The following is a 19,190-nucleotide window of genomic DNA, read 5'->3' as shown; positions in this document are numbered from 1 at the left end:
ACAGTATCTAACACATTCACACGTAAAAAACGATATAGTTAGTATTCTAATTAAATAAGAGGCTCGATTCTTAAACATTATGGAGCATAAGGTGAACATTTCTACATCTATACATTTTGGCGAAATGCCGTTATGTCCCAAAGAGGAAGAATGTATTTTGTCCCCAGCCGGGCACTGTAGCTTTAAAAGACCGCAGTGTCGTCTGGGAAATCCATGGTTTGTGTTTTGAGGAAAGAAAGCACAGATGGTCGCCTTCCCCCTGGATTTATTAGCTTAAAATTATATGTATGTAGCCTAATTTTAATGATAAGTGACTGTGTGCGTTCATCTTTCGTCTGTTTGAATAAGAGACGCCAAGAACCGAAGAGTTAATCATTAGTAGTCTCTAGTATATGAGCAATTAAAAACGGCTACGATGCTAAGTTAGCTTACAAAACGGTTTCAGTTCAACTTAAACTGTTAGCGCACAGTTTAGAAAATTATTATGTAGTACGGAATGGCTATGCCTTAATGTTACGATGTACAATATTAGTATTTATTTTCCCTATCTGGTTCGTTAAGTCTGGTTTATAAGCTACCCTTTGTTTCCAGTCGCACCGCTGTATTGATTGATTGTAATTGATTGTTGGTGGAGAAGAGAAAGATGGATGAAAGTGCCGACAATGTTGACAACGACGACATCGTCATTATCGTGGAGAACGAGGCAGAAAGTTTGCCAGCCGAGGAGGAGAGACTGAAACAGCAAGGCACCTTCGGGCTCATGGATACTTGTCCCATCTGCAAGTTGAGCTTCCACAACAGAGAGCCCAAACTACTGCCGTGTCTTCACTCTTTCTGCAAGAGGTGTCTCCCTGCCCCCTTCAGGAGCGCCGAGCCAAGGCGTGACTCTCAAGGCCAGGTCGACAACAACAAATCATGTGAGCATACTGCCTGGTAGCAACTCTGATAAAGCTGTGACTAATGTAACTGCTGCAGCAAATCTCATTTTTTTTTTTTTCTTCTGTTTTTGAAACTTTATTAAAGCAACATGGTGCAATACAAGACAATACACCAACAAAACGCCGTCAGGGTTTTTCAACAATACAGAGGCAAGCTTTCATACAAAAACATTGTAAAGTGTACATAAATTCAACGTTTTTATAGCTTTCATGTTGGTAGATTTCTTAATAGGCTTAATATATTGTTTGGTTTCATTTTCAAAGACAAGAAAGAGGGGTTTTTGAGGGGTTTTTGATTAACGTAACAACATTTATGGATATGCCATTTGGCTAACTGTAAAATGAGATTGATGATATAGTATTGTTTTTCTTTTGTAAAAGGAAAGTCAGTGAAACCAAACAGTATATGTTCAAAGCACAGGGACAAATGAGGTTCAATCGAAAAGTAAATCAAGTTACACGTATCTTCCCATAATTTAGTTAAGAAAGGGCAAGAACAAAATAAATGAAAAACATCTTCAGGGTGTCCTTCAGAGAAAGAGAAAATCTCTTTATATCAAGCTAGAAGTGAAGCAGCTAAAATCCCAGTTCATTTCCCATCACACCCAGCTCTGTGTGTTTTGTTTTTTACAATAAAATCATGTAGTCAGTAGTTGTGAGCTGACACCATCAATAGTAGATCTGATCTCTTGCTCCAGTGGGTGCCATCCGATGTCCAGTATGCAGACAGGAATGCTGGGAGATGGACATGTTGGACAATTTCTTTGTCAAAGACTCTGCTGAGGTGCCGAGCAGCACGGTGGAGAAAACCAGTCAGGTTGGTCCTGGCTTTCCTAATATGAGCCATTTGTCTCACAACAGTTTGTTCCAATGATGCCTAAAGTTGCATTTATAATTTGTTCTGTTTTCCTCTCATTTTCTCCTTATTATTGTCTGCGATAGGTGTGCATGAGCTGCGATGACAACACAGAGGCAACAGGTTACTGCGTGGAGTGTGTGGAGTTTCTGTGTGTGACATGCATTGAGGCGCACCAAAGGGTCAAGTTCACCAGGGATCACACCATACGCCAGAAAGAGGAGATGTCTCCAGGTAGTGTTACTCGAACCCGCCAGGAAAAACAGTATTTCCATTGTAATTAGATTATCCTAAAGCAGTTTGAATGGTTGGCTGTGGTGTTTATAAATTGTACACAACATGTTTAAGTGATAAAACACTGTCAAATGTTGACATATTTTGCAGAAAACCGTGTGGTGCTCAAGAATGATGATTACAGAGAAAAGAAAAGGTCAATTTTCCTGAAAAAATTCACAAGGTTCAGTTAGCCATTAGGTTGTAAAATGAGTTGCGGGAGTGGTCAGAGAGCTGTTGGCAGCTGTTCAGAAAACTTGCTGATAGCCTTGACAGGGCTCTGCCTATCTGAGGAGTATCGAGTTATGTAGACAAACTGTTCTGGCATGATGTTGTAACCTAAGCTGAGCATCATAAAAGCAGTTTCTTCTAAAATGTTGAAGATTGCCAAGTCTCTGAAGAAAAATGCAGAACCCAGTGTGATGAATCAAGCCTTTACTTCATGCAGCATGGGGAGAAGACCAAAGTGTTCTCTCCTACACTATCCCAGGACTGACAGGTCAAGTCTGACCTCGGGCACATTGCTCCTTGCATGGTGTGTTCACCTGTGTGTTAAAAAAAGGGTTAAATGTAGAGGTTCAATTTCCCCATTGTGGGATTTATAAAGGATAAATCAAATCTTGTGAACTTGTTGTAAGCAAACAGCAAAGAGTTGGTGCCGCTCTGGAACCAGTTTTCCTGGCTGAGAGCTGGTTCTCTGGCTATTGAAAAATAAAGAACTGGTTCAAGATTCGGCACCGGCTCCCAATCGTCAACTAGGGGTGTGCCATATCGTATCGTTCATGATAATATCGGTATAGTTTTTTTATGGTTAAAAAATGCATATCATGATATTGGCAACGTTCCTACTTCTTGATGTAGTGGCGTAAGGTTGAGTGTCTGTCACCAGTCAGCCAGAATTTACAAGAAGACTGTCAAAATAAGACGCCTTAAATAAAACATACAAGAACCTTTATTCTCCTTTACAAAATTTCATTAAAATATGCCCCCGGAACGCCTAAATGGTTATTTTTATTATTTGCTCATACTCAAGAGTCAAGAGTAAAAAATTTTGTATTTGGCAACTGTTGAGATTTGCACTTCAAACTACATTTTAGATTTTTATTTATTTAAACAGACTAAAAAAAAATATATTTTCTATATCTTTTTAAGTATTTTCTAATATCGTCAAGAATATCGTTATCGCAAAAATAGTCGTGATATTCTTTTAGGGCCATATCGCCCACCCCTACTGTCAACAACAACAACCACCTACAGCAACTCATACAACAAAAGAATAGCAGGGAATTATCATTTACAGGAGAATACAACAGGTCACACCCTCTGACCAACATCTCCAAATCCTGTCCTGTGACAAAAAAAACCACCTACATTTATGGTGACTTGAGCTGACTTCTGTGTTCTTCATTTTTCTCACATGTACGTATCCCAGAAGCAGTAGGATTATCCACACAGAAGCCTGTGTTCTGTGACATCCACAAGCAGGAGCCACTGAAGCTGTTCTGTGAGACGTGTGACCGACTTACCTGTCGGGACTGTCAGCTCCTAAAACACAAGGATCACAAGTAGGTTTTCCCCCCGTAAATGAAAATAATATACGGTTCAACTTATCTTCCAAAAATCTCTCTCTATATATATTTTTTTTCTTTTTAATTTAATTTATTTATCTTTTATTTTACCAGGGAGTTTCCATTAAAATCTGGAAACTCTCTTACAAGGGAGTCCTGGTCCAAAGAGCATCATAAAAGGTTCCACATAAAAGAACAAGTAGCAGACTAAAAAGTGGCACAGCACAAAAGTTAAAGCTGTCAATACTTCACATAAAAGGACAAAAGAAGGAGACAAATTACATCAAAAAAGTATTTGGTAGTATTCAGGAATAGTGTCTTCAGTGGTTGAATAGTATTTTTTGTCAGATCCTTGAATATGATGGTTAAAACACAGATTGTGTTCTTGGAAAGAAAAAGGTATTTGTAAAAAAAGGTGAAAAGGTGAAAAAAGCCCAAAATATCTTTATAAAAACAAAAGAACAGTTGTTGTAAAGATGAGCTGTCAATCATTAATGCACATATTTTTTGTGTCCAGCTACCAGTTTTTGGAGGATGCGTACAGGAATCACAAGCAGTATCTGGAGAACATGACGCAGCAGTTGCAGGAAAAAAGAAAGGCCATCGAGGACGTGTCGGGCTGTATCACCACTGGGTAAAGTTCTCTTCTACAGCTGGAAATTAATCAGAAAGTCGGTTATCGTGTATAGAATTTCCAGACTGGGTTAATGTGTCGCATGCTATTTGAATTCATTTTCACAGGCTCCAACAAGTTGAAGAAAATCGAAAGTCGGTCACTAATGAAATAAAGAAGTCCATCTGTAATCTGATTATGGAGATCAACAGGAAGGGGAAAATTCTGGTCAACCAGCTGGAGGTTTGTTTCATCCACATCTTTTCATGACTTTTCCTGACATTCAGGATATCTTTTTCTGACAGTGCAGGCCCCCATGTACTCCTAGGCTCTGACTAAGGACCATGAGCTGGGTTTGAAAAAGCAGCAAGAGGACGTGAACTCTCTGAGCAGGCACCTGGACCATGTGATCAGTTTCACCAAGTGGGCCACAGCCAGCCACAGTGGAACAGCCCTGCTGTACTGCAAGAGACTGGTGAGTGGCTTTAACATCAAACAGCAAGTTGAATTACTTTACACTGTAATAGCTACATATACATTATGTTGCTGTAGTAAATATGTAAATACATTTTTATAGTTGTCCTATAATACAGGTACATCTCAATAAATTAGAATATCATAGAAATTATATTTATGTCAGTAATTAAATTCAAAAAATGTGTGGAAATAACACATTATATAGATCCATTACACACAGAATGAAACATTTCATATCTTAATTTATTTAATTTTTTAATTCAATTTATAATGATTATGGCTTACATTTAATGAAGACCTAAAATTCAGTGTCTCAAAAAATTGATTACAAAAGACCAATTTTAAAAAGTATGTTTAATATGGAAATGTTGGCCTCTGAAAAGTTTGTCCATCTATATGACTCAATACTTGGTTGGGGTTGTTTGACTTGAACTACTGGAAATGGACTTTTCCATCATATTCTATTTCTTTGAGGTGCACCTGTACCTTATAATTTCTGTGACTCTTTGAAAAAACATCCCTGTCTTTTTGTCTCCCAGATCCTTTTTCAGATCCATTACCTGATGAGGGCAAGCTGTAATCCCTCCATCGTCCCTCAGAGTTCGGTGCGCTTTCAGTGTCGTTCGGGTTTCTGGGCCACAAATGTAGACCTTGGTAAGACTTACAGTTACTTAGAAACGTACATCTTAGGTTTCAAGATCATCTAAAACATGCAGATGTTGCATCTGGTCTTAATGGGATAAACACTGAGCTGACATGACTACAGCATTGTATAGTGACATGGGTGAGAACCCCCAAAAACCACAGGACTGGGGTACAGCTCATGATTTATTTCGTCACCCTGTTAAAATAATCACCTAACTCATTTTTTCAAGTTTTGCAGGAAACACAAAAAACTTCACCAAAAGTGTAACATATGACATTTATTGATCATTTCACTCAAAAAGGATGTAACAAAGGATGGCTCTTGGCATAGTAATAACACTGTGTGTAAATTATGTCACTTAAAAGAAATAAATGACTTGGGCAATTTTTTGAACATGCCTTTGTGACTTAAGTAAGATATAGTAACACTTTATTTTGAAGGTGTCTACATAAGAGTCACACAAGCCTGTCAGAAACATGACATCACAAGTATCATGAGCATTAATGTTACTGTCATTAATGTTCATGACACATCCCATGTCATGTTTATGACACGCTCATGTCACTCTTATGTAGACACCTTAGAGTAAAGTGTTACCAATATTAGTGTCAACAATAAAACACTGATAAACTAAACTGATAACTAAACAATCTCCCTCTAGCTCTTCTCTGCTGGGTTCTTATCTGATGCCTATGAATGTTGCAAATTGTGAAGTGATGATCTTAAAGGGGTAAAATCAGATGATCTGATCAACTGAGTATGTAGCCGATTTTACCATATGTCGCCGGCGTCATGAGGAGATGATTTAAGCAAAAAAAACAAAACAATTTTGACAAAAAATGACTCAGACGATTATTTTAACAGTGTGACGATTTTGCTTCTTTTCTCCAGGTTCCTTGGTTGTGGAAAGGGCTCCGGGCCGGCCGCCCATCACCAACCACCAGGCGGGCCCCAGGCTGGAGGCCCCCACCGGGGCTCTCTCAGTCTCTCAGGCTCAGCAGCGACAGAGCACGCTGGCTCAGCTCCAGATGCAGGTAAGATTTCAGTCAGAAGTTTTGGTACAAAATGAATCATTTTGACAGTGAAGCGTAAAGACGCAAAGTGTTCCTTTATGCTTTTTGCTCACTACTGTTCACCAAACTAAATACTGTGCATTCATATTTCATTGATAGACATCTCGTATTCCTCTGTCCAAGGTGGACAAGCTTTCCCAGCAGCCCCAAAGACAGCCCCCTCCTAACCACTGGTCCTGGTACCAAAATGTCAGGCTCCCAGGACCCCCTGGTCCTCCGCCCCCAACCAGACCCATCCATGGAGGGTCCTCCCCCTCCCAAGGCCCCCCCAGCATGGGGCAGCCAGGACGCAGATATGGAAGCTCTCACCCCAACCCTCGAAGTCCCACATCATCCATGATTCACAACACAGGATACCCAGCCGCTCAGGTAATGCTAAGCTCACACAACAACACAACTTCGGCCCTGAGTTTCTGCTCGCTGACAGTCAAAAGCCCCAGATCAGAGGCCAATCAGTTAGCTCAGCAAATTGGCACTCCACCAATACGTCATAGCCACAATGCAGACAGTGATTGAAGCATCAAGTTCCCTGCACTGGTATCATTCTGATTTTTTGATCACATGGTTATTGACATGAATATTGTTTAAATGGTTCTGATAAAACATGATCTCCTGCTTTAAAAAGTGGGTTTATCTATTAGATTAGATTGTATTCTTTCAGCTTCTTGATATATTTCTTTTCTCAGGGGTGTTTCTCCTAGGAAATGTCTTTTATTTCCCTTTTCACAGAGAAATTAAAGTAAAAATGTTAATGTCTTTCCAGCATTTTTTACAGCTTTGTTTCAGACTTAAATCGGACAGTCTGACTTAGGGTTGATTCTGAACTTGCTGTTTTAAAACCTAAACTATTCTTTCAACTTCAATTCCTTTCTTCATCTAGTCTCTGAGAGATCTGATCCATAACTCCAGCTTCCCTCCTAAACCCATGGATGTGTTGCAGGGTATGTCCCGCTACCCCCAGCCTCTGTCTGCCGGAGCAGCCACGCAGACGTCACTACATCAGGTTGGTAGGACAGAGATTAACCCTTTATCAGGCAAAGAACTATATTTGGTAACTTCAGGTAATCTTTCGGTTTTTTTTACACATTCTGGCAGTTTGTAATATCCTCCAATATTCTCTAGGGTTGGAATTTGGAATTTGCAAGTATTTCAATGAGTGCCCTATTAAGGGTTAAAGTGGTGAATCTGGGAGAAAAAAGTTGCTTTTTTCCCCACTTTTTTCTCGTAAATCTGCAAGTTTTTTTCGCGCAGATTTGCTATTTTAAATCTCTTAAATCTGCGACTTTTTTTCTGGTAGATTTGCCACTTTAATCTAGTAAATTTTCAACTTTTTCTCGAAATATTACCTGAAGTTACCAAATATAGTTCTTTGCCTAAAAAAAGGGTTTAAGAGGGACCTACGAAGTCTCATGATGCCACAGAGAGAGAAAGTGCTATTTATTTATTTATTTAGGCTTGTTTTGTGTACGAGGCGCTAATTATTACCTGTCTTTTTTTGTTTACCAAAGCGGGGCCTAGCGGAGTCCTCCTTCCTGAAGAGGAGCGAGGCCAGTGGATCTGTCCCCTCCATCACCATCTCTGTTCCCAAACCAAGCTTTCCTTCAAGTCTGGCTTCAGCAACTGCAGACAAAACAAGCACGTTTAATCACATAGCAGGTCATTATCATTGCCATGATGTAGCAACAGATAAACCTATTTTTCCTGTGTGCAAATGTGTCTTAAATTAAGCTTATATGTTTGTTTGTTTTCTTCTCTCAAGTTCAAGCAAGACAGAGCTCCCCAATGGCCAAACCATCTTCTTCAGACAGAAGCACTGGGTAAGAAAAGAGTCTAAAATCTACTTCCCTCCTCACATACTTCATTTTTATGATTGTTTAAATATTAAGCCTCTGGTCTCTTTCTCTGGCACCATTTACAGCCAGTCTTTTGCCCTTGTGTTGTTTGAATCTGTGCTTGTTAACTAGATAGACGATAGATAAGAGTTTAATTTAAGAGCTGATATCTAGACATTTGCCATGGTTTTGTTGATAATAACCAAAATCATTATCAAGATAACCATGGAAAATGTCTAGATATCAGCTCTTAAATTAAACTCTTATCAGCTATTTTTGTTGTTATCACCATATTTGTCCAAACAAATGTACCTTCAGTTGTACCAGGCATTAAAATGAACAAGAAATTGAAGAAATCAATTGTCTAATCATTTTTTCCATGACTGTATTTGTCCTCTAAGGACATCAGCAACATTTTTTTTTAACGTGAGCCACAGGAGTTAAGCTGTCTAATATGTAACATTCAAGTGATTCAGAGGACAAACTTACTTTTCACCACATTCTCCTTTACTTTTAAAAAAAAACTATATCCTTCCTCCAATCTTTCTTTCGAAGGACGACTTCATGGAGGCAGACTTCTGAGCCTCCGTCTGCCCCCTCAGCCAAGCGACGGAGGAGGTCGTCCCCAGGACCAGTCATCGTTATCAAGGACGAACCAGAGGACGAGGATGAAGTTCGATTTGTGAGAGACTTACTGGGGTTACATTAATTCAGAATGTTTTTGTAAACATAGCATGTTACGGCAACTCTTGCGTTCAAAAAAAGGTCAAAAACATCAGAGTAGTCTGTGAGGAGGAGGTATACGACTCACTAAATAATAAGCACTCACGGAGTTTCAGTTTCAACCAGGTGGCAATCTCCGTGTCTGAGCATGGAGGCCAACCAGGAAGTGCCTTAAGCCTGCAATCCACCAAAAATTCCAGCAGGGGGTGCTAAATTTGGCTGCAATAAAAATTTGCCCATTCATTTCAGTGCAAAATTTGAAAACTTCTGACTTGATTTATTACCTCAGAACATTTTTTCAGGACAACAATATGGTCTCAATCGCTAGTAAAAAATCATCTTCAAGACAATTTGATGTCAATAGTTCTAATAATGGTACCCATTTAGAATAAAATAGAAGATAAAGAATCGTATGATTTGGGGCGTAGCTACAGGTCACTGACATGGCGAGCCGTCACCAGGAGAGAAGCAGAGCGATGCGTATCCACGGCAACGTCTCAATAAAGTTATATAGATAGAAAAGAGGGCGTTTACCGATTTGGTCTCATAACTTTGACCCTTTCACTGTATTTTCACTTAATGACAGTTTATTTGAACGTTTTGTTCAGTAAAAATGTCTTGTTCAGTGTTTGGTTGGACTAACAGACACTTCAAGGCGTTGCTGCTCAGTTTTCTGAGGTAAGAAAGATACTTTTTTTTTTTTTTTTGCTAGCCAAAACTAACATCTCAGTTAATGCTCCAATTGATGCTAACATGAATTAGCAGCAGCTTCTCTCAGTCAGGTTGCCAGTGTAGAGAGGCGTGTAGTCAGTGTAGTCAGATCCCTCTCGCTCCTCTACGGTCCAAATATGGTCTGCTCCGCGTATCGGAAACAAGATGGCGACACAAGATGGCGACGAGTATAACGCTGAACTCGAGGCTTCCAACGGGCAGTCCACAAACCAATGGGTGACATCACAGTGACTACGTCCATTATTTATATACAGTCAATGGTTTCAACCAAAGGTGGTGGGATTTATTTACAAAACAGAAATATACTCCGGGTTGACTTCCAACAATAAGCAAAAATAACTAAATGTAATTTAATGGTTGATAAATTGTTTCACTCCTCAATTCCTTCGCTCATTCAACAAAAAATAGACTCAAAGAAACCAGCTGTCCTCACTCCCTAATCACTGGAGGAGGATGGCCTGGCTAGGAGGAGGGACCTAAGCAGCAAAAAAAAATTCTAATCAATAATAATAGTTCACCTACAATAGTCATCAGCATTCCCAAAATACAAAGAATTAATAGGCTCCAACATAGTATATAGCATGTAAGCAAATTATCACTTATTCCCACTCTGTGTTTTCATTTTCTGAGTCATTGTGTCTAACTGCACATATCCCACATTCTCTTTGCCGCCAGGTGCAGTCCAGTCTGCCAGACAGCAGCACCAGCGCTCAGTCAAAGCCCCGGCCGCAGCTAAAGGTGTCCGTCCAAGTCCAAGTCCCTGGATCAGAGTCTAAGAAAGAGCAGCGCCCGCAGCCCGCGGCACAGCCGGAGTCTGAGAAGAGAGCGGAGCCGGAGGAAGATCCTAACGAGGACTGGTGCGCCGTGTGTCAGAATGGAGGGGAGCTGCTCTGCTGCGACAAGTGTCCCAAAGTCTTTCACCTGACCTGCCACATTCCTGCTCTGAACGAGTCCCCTAGGTGAGAGACAGTGTCTCTCAGGGCTGTGGTTGTATAATTAAATGCTGTTGGACACGTGAATAAATTTAAAGCAGTTATTGCTGCTGTGAAGATATGTGAAAGTTATTATTTTATTGTGTTTTTTACATGCCAGCCTTACAGGATAAGATCATAACTACTATAATAATTATTAACGGAAGGGATTTATCATGGTGATGGAAAGCTCTTATTCTTAGTTATCTGAATTATTATTATTATTATTGTTGTTGTTATAATTATTATCTTGAGTACAACTCTTAGCTTTATTGCCAGCGATAGCTTGTGTCTAATATTGACCAAAAAATTCCTTGAATAGGTTTTTGCATTCAGTTATGTTATAGGTCTTTATTAGATATATGTTATTATTATATATAGTTTGAAAATATGTCTTTAACTGGGTGGTTGTACATCTGAAAGGCGTGGCAAAGAAATTTAGGAAAAATATTGAACAAAAAAAAGCTTTCATGAAAATGATATTCACGCTTTAATTCTTGCCATATGTAATTCTATGGACAGTACTCATTTAACACAGCTTTCCTCCAATTTAAAAAGTGCACTCTGATGACTTCACGGCTTCTGGTAACATGTTCTTCAGGTCTAACCTTGGCTGGTGTGTGCAGACAGTCCTGGCAGCAGGGACGCACAGTACACATTTGATCATATTCAGCAAAAGCTGGCCAGTCCGTGCATCTGTCCTAACAGCGTCTCCTGTCCTGATGTCTCTCTGCAGTGGGGAGTGGTTCTGTTCACTCTGCCGAGACGTCTCCTCTCCTGAGATGGAGTACGACTGTAACAGCAGGGAAGACCCCGTCTCTGAAGGATTCCCACTTGTTGACAGAAGGGTATGCTCACTCAGCTGTTCTTATGTTTCTGTGAATATTATTCTTCAGTACTTAAGCCTGGTCCTCAGTGGTACATTTGTTTGGACAAATATAATGATAACAACAAAAATAGCTCATAAGAGTTCAATTTAAGAGCCGATATCTAGACATTTTCCATGGTTTTCTTGAGAATTATTTTGATTATCAATAAATGAGCTATTTTTTGTTATCATTTGTCCAAACAAATGAACCTTTAGTTGTACCATTCATTAAAATGAACAAGAAATTGAAGAAAAAGGGTGGTCAAATCATGTTTTCCATGACTGTATATATTTATATTTTCTCTAAAATAACAGAACTGTCAGTTGTGAATGTGTGTGATAATGCTTCTAAACCAATCAGAATTTAGAAGGGACACAGCTCATATAGGACATTTTAGAGGGCTTTAATTTTGAAATTCTTCACCAGTATGTCCTGATATTGTCTAAGTAAGTCTGAGGCGGGCTTTTATCTTTATAAAGTGAAATTGGTCCTTCGAAAAGTATTCTTTTTATTAATTATTTATGCAATTAAAATTCAGTTCAGTTCATTTAGTTTTTTTATTTTTATGGAATTTTATTTATTTATTTCGCTACTGACAAATTGACTTTTTGATATAATGTAAAATTGCACATTAAGTGTAAAGGTCGCTTTTATTTTTAGTCAGCTTTCACATGCTTTTACCGTAATGTCCAACAAAAAACAAAATGTTCTATTATATAACAAGTTGGCAATGTACTTATCACTCTAGGCCAGGTGTCCTTGGTATAAATGTACTGTTTTTGAGAATAAGACCTCATGTCTCAATGAGATTACCTTTATAAATAACAGTTGAATAACATAAAAAATGCTATACATCAGTTTTTTATCATATTAAACATTTTCCCGGTATACTCATTTCACTTTGTCTACATGACAGCAGTTAAATGCCTGATTTCCTCTCTTTTTTTGATATGCAGAGGTGTGAGAGGCTGCTACTACGTCTGTTCTGCAATGACTTCAGCACTGACTTCCAGCAGGCTGCCTCTCCATCAGTAAGTCACTCTGTTACTTCAAAAAAGTATGTACTTTGCTTTTTCAAGCTGACTTCGTTGGAGGTAGATCAGTTAAATTAAATGTAGAAAAGGTTATTCTATTCATTTTTAGAAAGGAAAATATTGCTGTACTATAATATAGATGTCAAATTTTGACTTAAAGGGCCAGTGTCTATTGGTGGAAATGGAATATAACCGTGATTATAATTACTAATGTAACATTAGTGTATAATCACCTGAAACTAGTGGTCGTATTCTGATCCTTTACTCGCACTTTTTTATGTTGAATCTTGACCTGAAAAGTAACTGAAGCTGTAAAGCAGAGTAAAAAATACAATATTTGCCTCTAAAATGCATTGAAGTAGAAGTATAAAATGACATCAATGAAAATAATCGAGTAAGTACAACTACCTCAAAATTGTACTTGAGTAAATGTACTTAGTTACATTCCACCATTGCCTGAAACTAAAAATTGTTGTGTTTTAATCATTTCATACAGTCTATGGTTTTCATTAGCAGAGAATGAGCCTTTCATATCTACATAGGGAGTCTCACATGTTGCAGCATTATGTTTCTACAGGAGCCCAGAAAGGATAAAACAAATACTGGCTCTATAAAGGAACTTTTTGTGTTTTTACATTTTTATTATTATTATTATTTTTATTATTGTTAATAATAATATAATCATCATCATCATACATTTGATTTTTATAGCGCTTTTAAAAGGTACTCAAAGTCGCTTAACATAACAGAATTGAGACACACAAAAATGCAGAAAAAACAAAAACTAAATAGAGATGAGAGATGATGAGTTCAGGTCTTGTAAGCTATTTTGAAAAGGTGGGTTTTGAGTTGATTTTTGAAGGTGTGGAGTGAGTCTGAATTGCCGATGTGAGAAGGGAGGGAGGTCCATAGGGTTGGGGCAGCAGTGGAGAAGGCTCTGTGGCCAACGGTGCAGTGCTTGGTCCTGGTGATGGGGGTCAGTAGGTCGGCATCTCAAGATCTGAGAAGATGGGGGAGTGACGTTGGAGGAGATCTGTGAGGTATGGGGGAGCAAGGTTATTGAGGGCTTTATAGGTGATGACTAGGATCTTGAAGTGGATTGGGTGCTGGAGAGGGAGCCAGTGAAGGTCACAGAAATTCTCCAACATGTTTAGAAAGGGAGGAGTGTGGGAAGGGAGAATTTAGTTGGTTGCAATCTGCAAACTCACCACTAGATGTCACTAAATTTCTACACACTGAACCTGCAAGGCAAGGCAAGGCAAGTTTATTTGTATAGCACAATTCAACACAAGGTAATTCAAAGTGCTTTACATACACATTAAAACAACAAGACACAATTGAAAACAGTAAAAAACAGTCAATTAAAACAGGGAAATAGAAATAAAAATATAAATAAGATAAAATAAGATACAGCAGGATAAGAAAAGAGATAAAATAATTAAAAAGCACAAGTCAAACACTGTGTAGTTAAAAAGTAAGGGCAGTAGAGTACAGCAAATAAGTGTTAAAGTTAAGAGTACGCTGCAGTAAACAATATTGTTTTTTAAGACAGACTCCCATAGTGTTCTCAGCAAGGTTATTATAGTTAACAAAATAATTCATTCATTCATTACCATTAACCGCTTATCCGCAATCGGGTCGCGGGGGGCTGGAGCCTATCCCAGCTGTCATTGGGCGAGAGGCGGGGTACACCCTGGACAGGACGCCAGACTATCGCAGGGCTGACAAATAATGATAACTATAATTGAAAAACATGTTTTTTTAACATTTTTGTTAACTAACTGAAACTGTATTGTGTGGTTACAAAAGTAACTAAAATTATAGTGAAATTGTCCTTCGTTTTCGTCTTTGTCAACTTTTTTCATACATAATCCAGTGTTTCTAGTTCTCCGCCGCTGAGTGTGTGTATTCCTGCTTTGTGGGCTACCGAGAGAGGCACGAGTGAAATTACCAAATAGCTGCTGTTTACTGAACATGCAGGAACACATCGGTAAATATGTTTGTTGAGACTGGGATGTCTACACTCAAACCAAAATTAAAAACACACAGAACTGTAAGAGTTAATAACCTTATTGGGTTTAAGATGGATAAGCCAAAGGAAATAAAGGCAAAATGTATTATGACCTCTTTGATTCTCGTACCTTACACATAGCGCATTACAAAAAACTAAAACTAATAAAAACTAAACTAAAAAACTAGCAAACTCACCCTAAATACTAATTAAAACTAACTGAATTTGAAAACAAAAATTCACAACGAAATTAAAATTCAAACTAATGAAAAATCCTAAATTATTATCACCTTGGTTCTCAGTGGATAATTGTTACTACAATGTGAATGAAAGTGTACACTAATAAATTAAAATATACTAAAAAAATAAAATTTAATAAATTAAATTTAAACAATTGGGAAGTTTCATACTACAGTGATAATTGACCTCAGTAAAGGTTAAATTTGTGATCTGAAGTGTGTTGTGGCCTGTTCGTTGAATTTCATTTATAGTGTACCATCTTAACTGAGCTCCTCTTGACGCATGTGTTGAAACAGTCCAAATCATTACGCAGCATTCGCCAATTTAGTTGTCCTATTTGCTCTCATAAGAAACAAAAATAAACAAAACATCCTAATTGTAACGTGAGACTGACACTTCTGCCCACCCCCTCCCTTTATCTCAGCTGACAAAGATCTAATAATCATCTGATTAATCACAACTAATACAAAATAATTACTCAGAATATTCATTTCATGTTAGATTTACATTACCTCAATAAATAAACAAATTCTTACAATATAATTTATAATCAGCACAACAAATGTCTCTAACAAAGTCAAAGTGACACCAGAACATCATTGTGTTTTTTGTTTTTTCATTTTCCTCATCACTTTATATTTAAATCATATATGAAACCGTTAAATTGCTACCAGAAACCAATATATTTGTGAAGTATTAATACATTTTACAGTTTTATATTTAGTGTAAGATCACATTGAGTTGAAGTTGCGTTTCGGTATAAAAAACTGGGTAACGCTTGATATTAAGGTCCTTGTAATAACCATTAATTAACAAGTAATAAGGCCCTTGTAAGTCCTTACAAGATGCTTATTAACATTATTGTGTGTTTATAAGCTTATATAAGTGTTAATAATGGCATTACAAACACCCATGACCCACCCATTATGTCTTTGCCATGTCTTTATTAATCTTATTTTGTTCGCTTATTGATATTAAAATATTTGAATTTGAATTTATTTTATTTGATAGGGACAATGCAGTTAGCATAGATACAGGACATGCATCTGATGTGCTGCATACAGAGATATAGCTTCAGCTAATTTTCAACTCCCGTCCCTAGTTGGGCTTTTACAACTACATACAAAATCACAATACTATAAAAATCCAATATACAATTACACCATCTACAAAATAGAATAAAAAAACAAAATATACTTTATTGCTCATCTTTTATAGGTTAACTATAAGTTAACTATGCTTTTTGCAACTACCGGATCTAAAGCGAGAACAATGCCTTATTACTTGTTAATTAATGGTTATTAAGGACCTTATTATAAAGCGTTACCAAAAACTGTGTTTGGAAATGGCTGTTAATTTTTGATAGAAAGTCAGGTTAACCTCATATAAATTGTATTAGATGCTTAACTCTGACTGTTTTCCTAATGTAGGAGACAAGAAGGTACAAAGAGCTGATCAAGACCCCGATGGATCTGTCAATAGTCAAGAAGAAACTGGAGTCGAAGTCGCAGGAAGGTGAATGTTACAATGATCCAGAGGGGTTTGTCGCAGACATCCGGCTCATATTTTTCAACTGCGCAAAGTACTACAAGGTAAACCTCACTTTATATGAAATACCTCCACTATCTGCAAAATGATTGTAATATAGTAATGTTTAATAAACAATGTTAATAACCCAGTGACATTTTTTCATTCCTGACATTTTCAATGTATTTGCAGATGGGTTTGTTGACTTTCATTTTACTTTCTGCTAATATTCGTGTGCACTGACTGTACAGGCGACCTCGGAAGTGGGGAGCGCAGGCTTGTACTTGGAAGACTACTTTGAGGAGCAGCTGAAACTAGTCTACCCAGATAGAGTCTTCCCCGGAGGGAGAGAGGAGCAGATGATCCCTCCCCTGGAGGACGAGATAGATGAAGAGGAGGAGGAGCAGATGATGGAGGAAGGCATGGCTCCTATTGAAGACGATAAACCACAAAGTCCTGCAGGAGAAGGGATCCCTCCTGTGGAAGAGGACCTGCCTCCCCTGGAAGAAGCCGGGGCAGCTGAGGAGGAGAAGTGTGAAACGGAGGAGAAGGCGATAGATACGAGTGACAAGGGGACGGATGAAAAGGCAGCAGGTGTGGAAGGAGACATGCCTCCTGTAGAGGAGACCAAGCAGGACGAGGAGAGTCCTGTGGAGGAGGCGGGAGGTTCTCCGGCTGCAGATAGCGAAACAAAAGACAAAGTAGCTTCCAGCTCTCCAAAAGAGGAGATCCCTGAGCTCCCTACAGACACAAATGTGGATCCCCCTGAAAGCCAGGAGAAGGAGTCGGCTCCTGCAGACACAGCCAAAGAGGAGGACGGATAGATGGATTACAACCCAGAGAAAAGATTCCAGTCTTCCACGATCCGGCCCCAGTGGGGACCAACATTTGCTGCATTTTTTTTGTAACATGTTATATTTGCAATAGGAATAAAAGAGGGCACTGCTTTACTAAATAGACTTATTTAGTAGCGGTGATGCTGTAGATGCACATTGAAAGGAGTAAATAAGCTTTTTTTGTGTTTTTTTGCTGGACAATAGTTACAATTTTACTGTAACACAATTTATTTTCTGTGATGACGGCATTGGCAAGCACATTAAATACTCATACTCTTTGTTGATAGGATTATGTGTAAGTTATCATCAACATAAGAAAAAAAAGATTTTAGATCACGCATGCAAGATGTAGATAAATAGTAATGCCTTCATTTTAGTGTTTATAGATTTTGGCTAACTTGAACTAGCCATTTTGCCCATAAACAAATTGTTTTATTGCAATAGTATTTTTTATTTTATTAGTATTCTATTAATGCTTTGTATGCAACCTATAGGGCCGCTGTATGTAAAAATGTGTGCTGCTTGGTTGTTTGAATGAATTGCCACTATTGTGGTTTTATTTCTGTGTTGCCAGTTTGAGGCCTCTTATCCCCCCCAAATCCTAACAATGTTTTATCATACAGCAGCCTTGTTGGTTCTTATCAGCAGACAATTCTTCAGACTTTATTGACTTTACGGTTATCAGTCCGAGGTACTTCTGAGACATGATTATCACTTTCTCATCGTCAGCCTCTGACGACAGTGTCTTCTCCAGATTGTGTCCTTGCCTCTTGCTGCATGATTACTTTAACATAACATTAGGCCTTATCTTTTAAGCTGGTGTCCCGCACTGCAACTCATGACAAAAGTGTGCAATTAGACTAACTTAGTCAAGAACAAAACACCTTTTAGCTTCGGTTAACTTAACTTTAATTTATGGCCGTCAAGTCACTTTTCAAAAATGAGAAAAAAAACCTGATACTTCAACTTTAATCTTGATCATTTTGTCTCATGTCATTGCTTTTATTATTTATTCAGGATACACAGAACCTGTAAATTAACTCTGCAAACAATGTTTAGCATAAAAAATACCTGCATTTACAATATTTGTAATAAACAGGGTTACATGTAAATCTTTTTTTTGTTTGTTTGTTTTTTAGTTTATGAAAGATGTTGCATCCTGTAACTAAGCGGTTCTAAAAGCCAAGAAAACGGCGTAAACTGAGAACATTTTTGATTAATTAAAGTCAGTGGCGGCCCCATTTAACAACAGCAAAACCATATACTATTTAAATCTTCTAAAAATATTAATTTCAGGGGAAATATTTATGTTTGGGAAGGAGTGAGGATGTGTACAAGTTGTGTGAGAGTTTGTAAGCAGAAGTTTTCTCTAGGAATTCAAATGCATTGATATACAAATTAGCATTTTGGAGTTGAAGTAGAGTTTCATACTTACTGCCCATCTTTTGCATTTTTCAATATATACATTTCTTGATACTTTTACACCTGTACACCTTGTAACCAATGGTGGAATGTAACTAAGTACATTTATTGAAGTAATGTAGGTACTTGTGTATAATTTTGAGTACCATTTTATGTAACTTTATATTTCTACTCCAATACAAATATTTTACTTTTTACTTATCTACATTTAGCTGACAGCTTTAGTTACGTTTCAGGTCAAGATTTAACATGAAAAACATGATCAATTTAAAATGAGAAGACATTTTTGTTGTATCATAACAGTATATTAAGTAGTTAAAATGAGCCATATTTTGAGAAAATTAAAACACTGCTTCCATAAATGCATCAATAATAATCTAGCAATATATTAGAATATATATAACAATCTGAAAGTGGTCATTCTTCATAAAGAGAATTTTTACATTTGATACTTTAAGTACGTTATGATGCTGATACGTTTGTACTAATTTCGCAGTTTATTAGTACAAAAAACTGCAAAAAATTTGGACACTAGGACACGCCAGGAAT

General features: G+C 37.8%; 1 protein-coding gene across 3 annotated transcripts; it reads left to right on the top strand.

Moving 5' to 3' along the window:
• The first annotated feature begins 219 nt into the window (after nt 1–219).
• On the top strand, nt 220–18,331 carry trim24 (tripartite motif containing 24). 3 transcript variants are annotated; one of them, XM_059325655.1, is made up of 19 exons: nt 220–917; nt 1,637–1,755; nt 1,881–2,028; nt 3,503–3,632; nt 4,153–4,269; nt 4,377–4,491; nt 4,577–4,723; nt 5,265–5,379; nt 6,263–6,405; nt 6,544–6,813; nt 7,325–7,447; nt 7,953–8,100; nt 8,204–8,261; nt 8,832–8,958; nt 10,407–10,690; nt 11,439–11,550; nt 12,528–12,602; nt 16,287–16,448; nt 16,635–18,331. In XM_059325655.1, exons 1-19 carry the CDS (start codon nt 644–646, stop codon nt 17,205–17,207), a joined length of 3,240 nt encoding a protein of 1,079 aa, XP_059181638.1. In that variant the 5' UTR covers nt 220–643; the 3' UTR covers nt 17,208–18,331. The 3 variants fall into 3 exon arrangements, with proteins under 3 accessions (XP_059181638.1, XP_059181639.1, XP_059181637.1); XM_059325656.1 differs by having other exon boundaries at nt 3,500–3,632; nt 6,568–6,813; XM_059325654.1 differs by having other exon boundaries at nt 3,500–3,632.
• The last annotated feature ends 859 nt before the right edge of the window (nt 18,332–19,190 follow it).

Source organism: Centropristis striata, chromosome 22 (assembly GCF_030273125.1).
Source record: "Centropristis striata isolate RG_2023a ecotype Rhode Island chromosome 22, C.striata_1.0, whole genome shotgun sequence".
Classification (NCBI taxonomy): domain Eukaryota; kingdom Metazoa; phylum Chordata; class Actinopteri; order Perciformes; family Serranidae; genus Centropristis; species Centropristis striata.
The sequence above is the reverse complement of the archived record's forward strand: the minus strand, read 5'-3'. Positions and strand labels throughout refer to the sequence as shown.

Coding starts and splice junctions, on each gene's coding strand:
- trim24 (XM_059325654.1), top strand. CDS start 644: ATGGATGAAAGTGCCGACAATGTTGACAACGACGACATCGTCATTATC. Junction 4,270..4,376: donor TCGGGCTGTATCACCACTGG/GTAAAGTTCTCT, acceptor TCATTTTCACAG/GCTCCAACAAGTTGAAGAAA. Junction 6,406..6,543: donor TGGCTCAGCTCCAGATGCAG/GTAAGATTTCAG, acceptor TTTCATTGATAG/ACATCTCGTATTCCTCTGTC.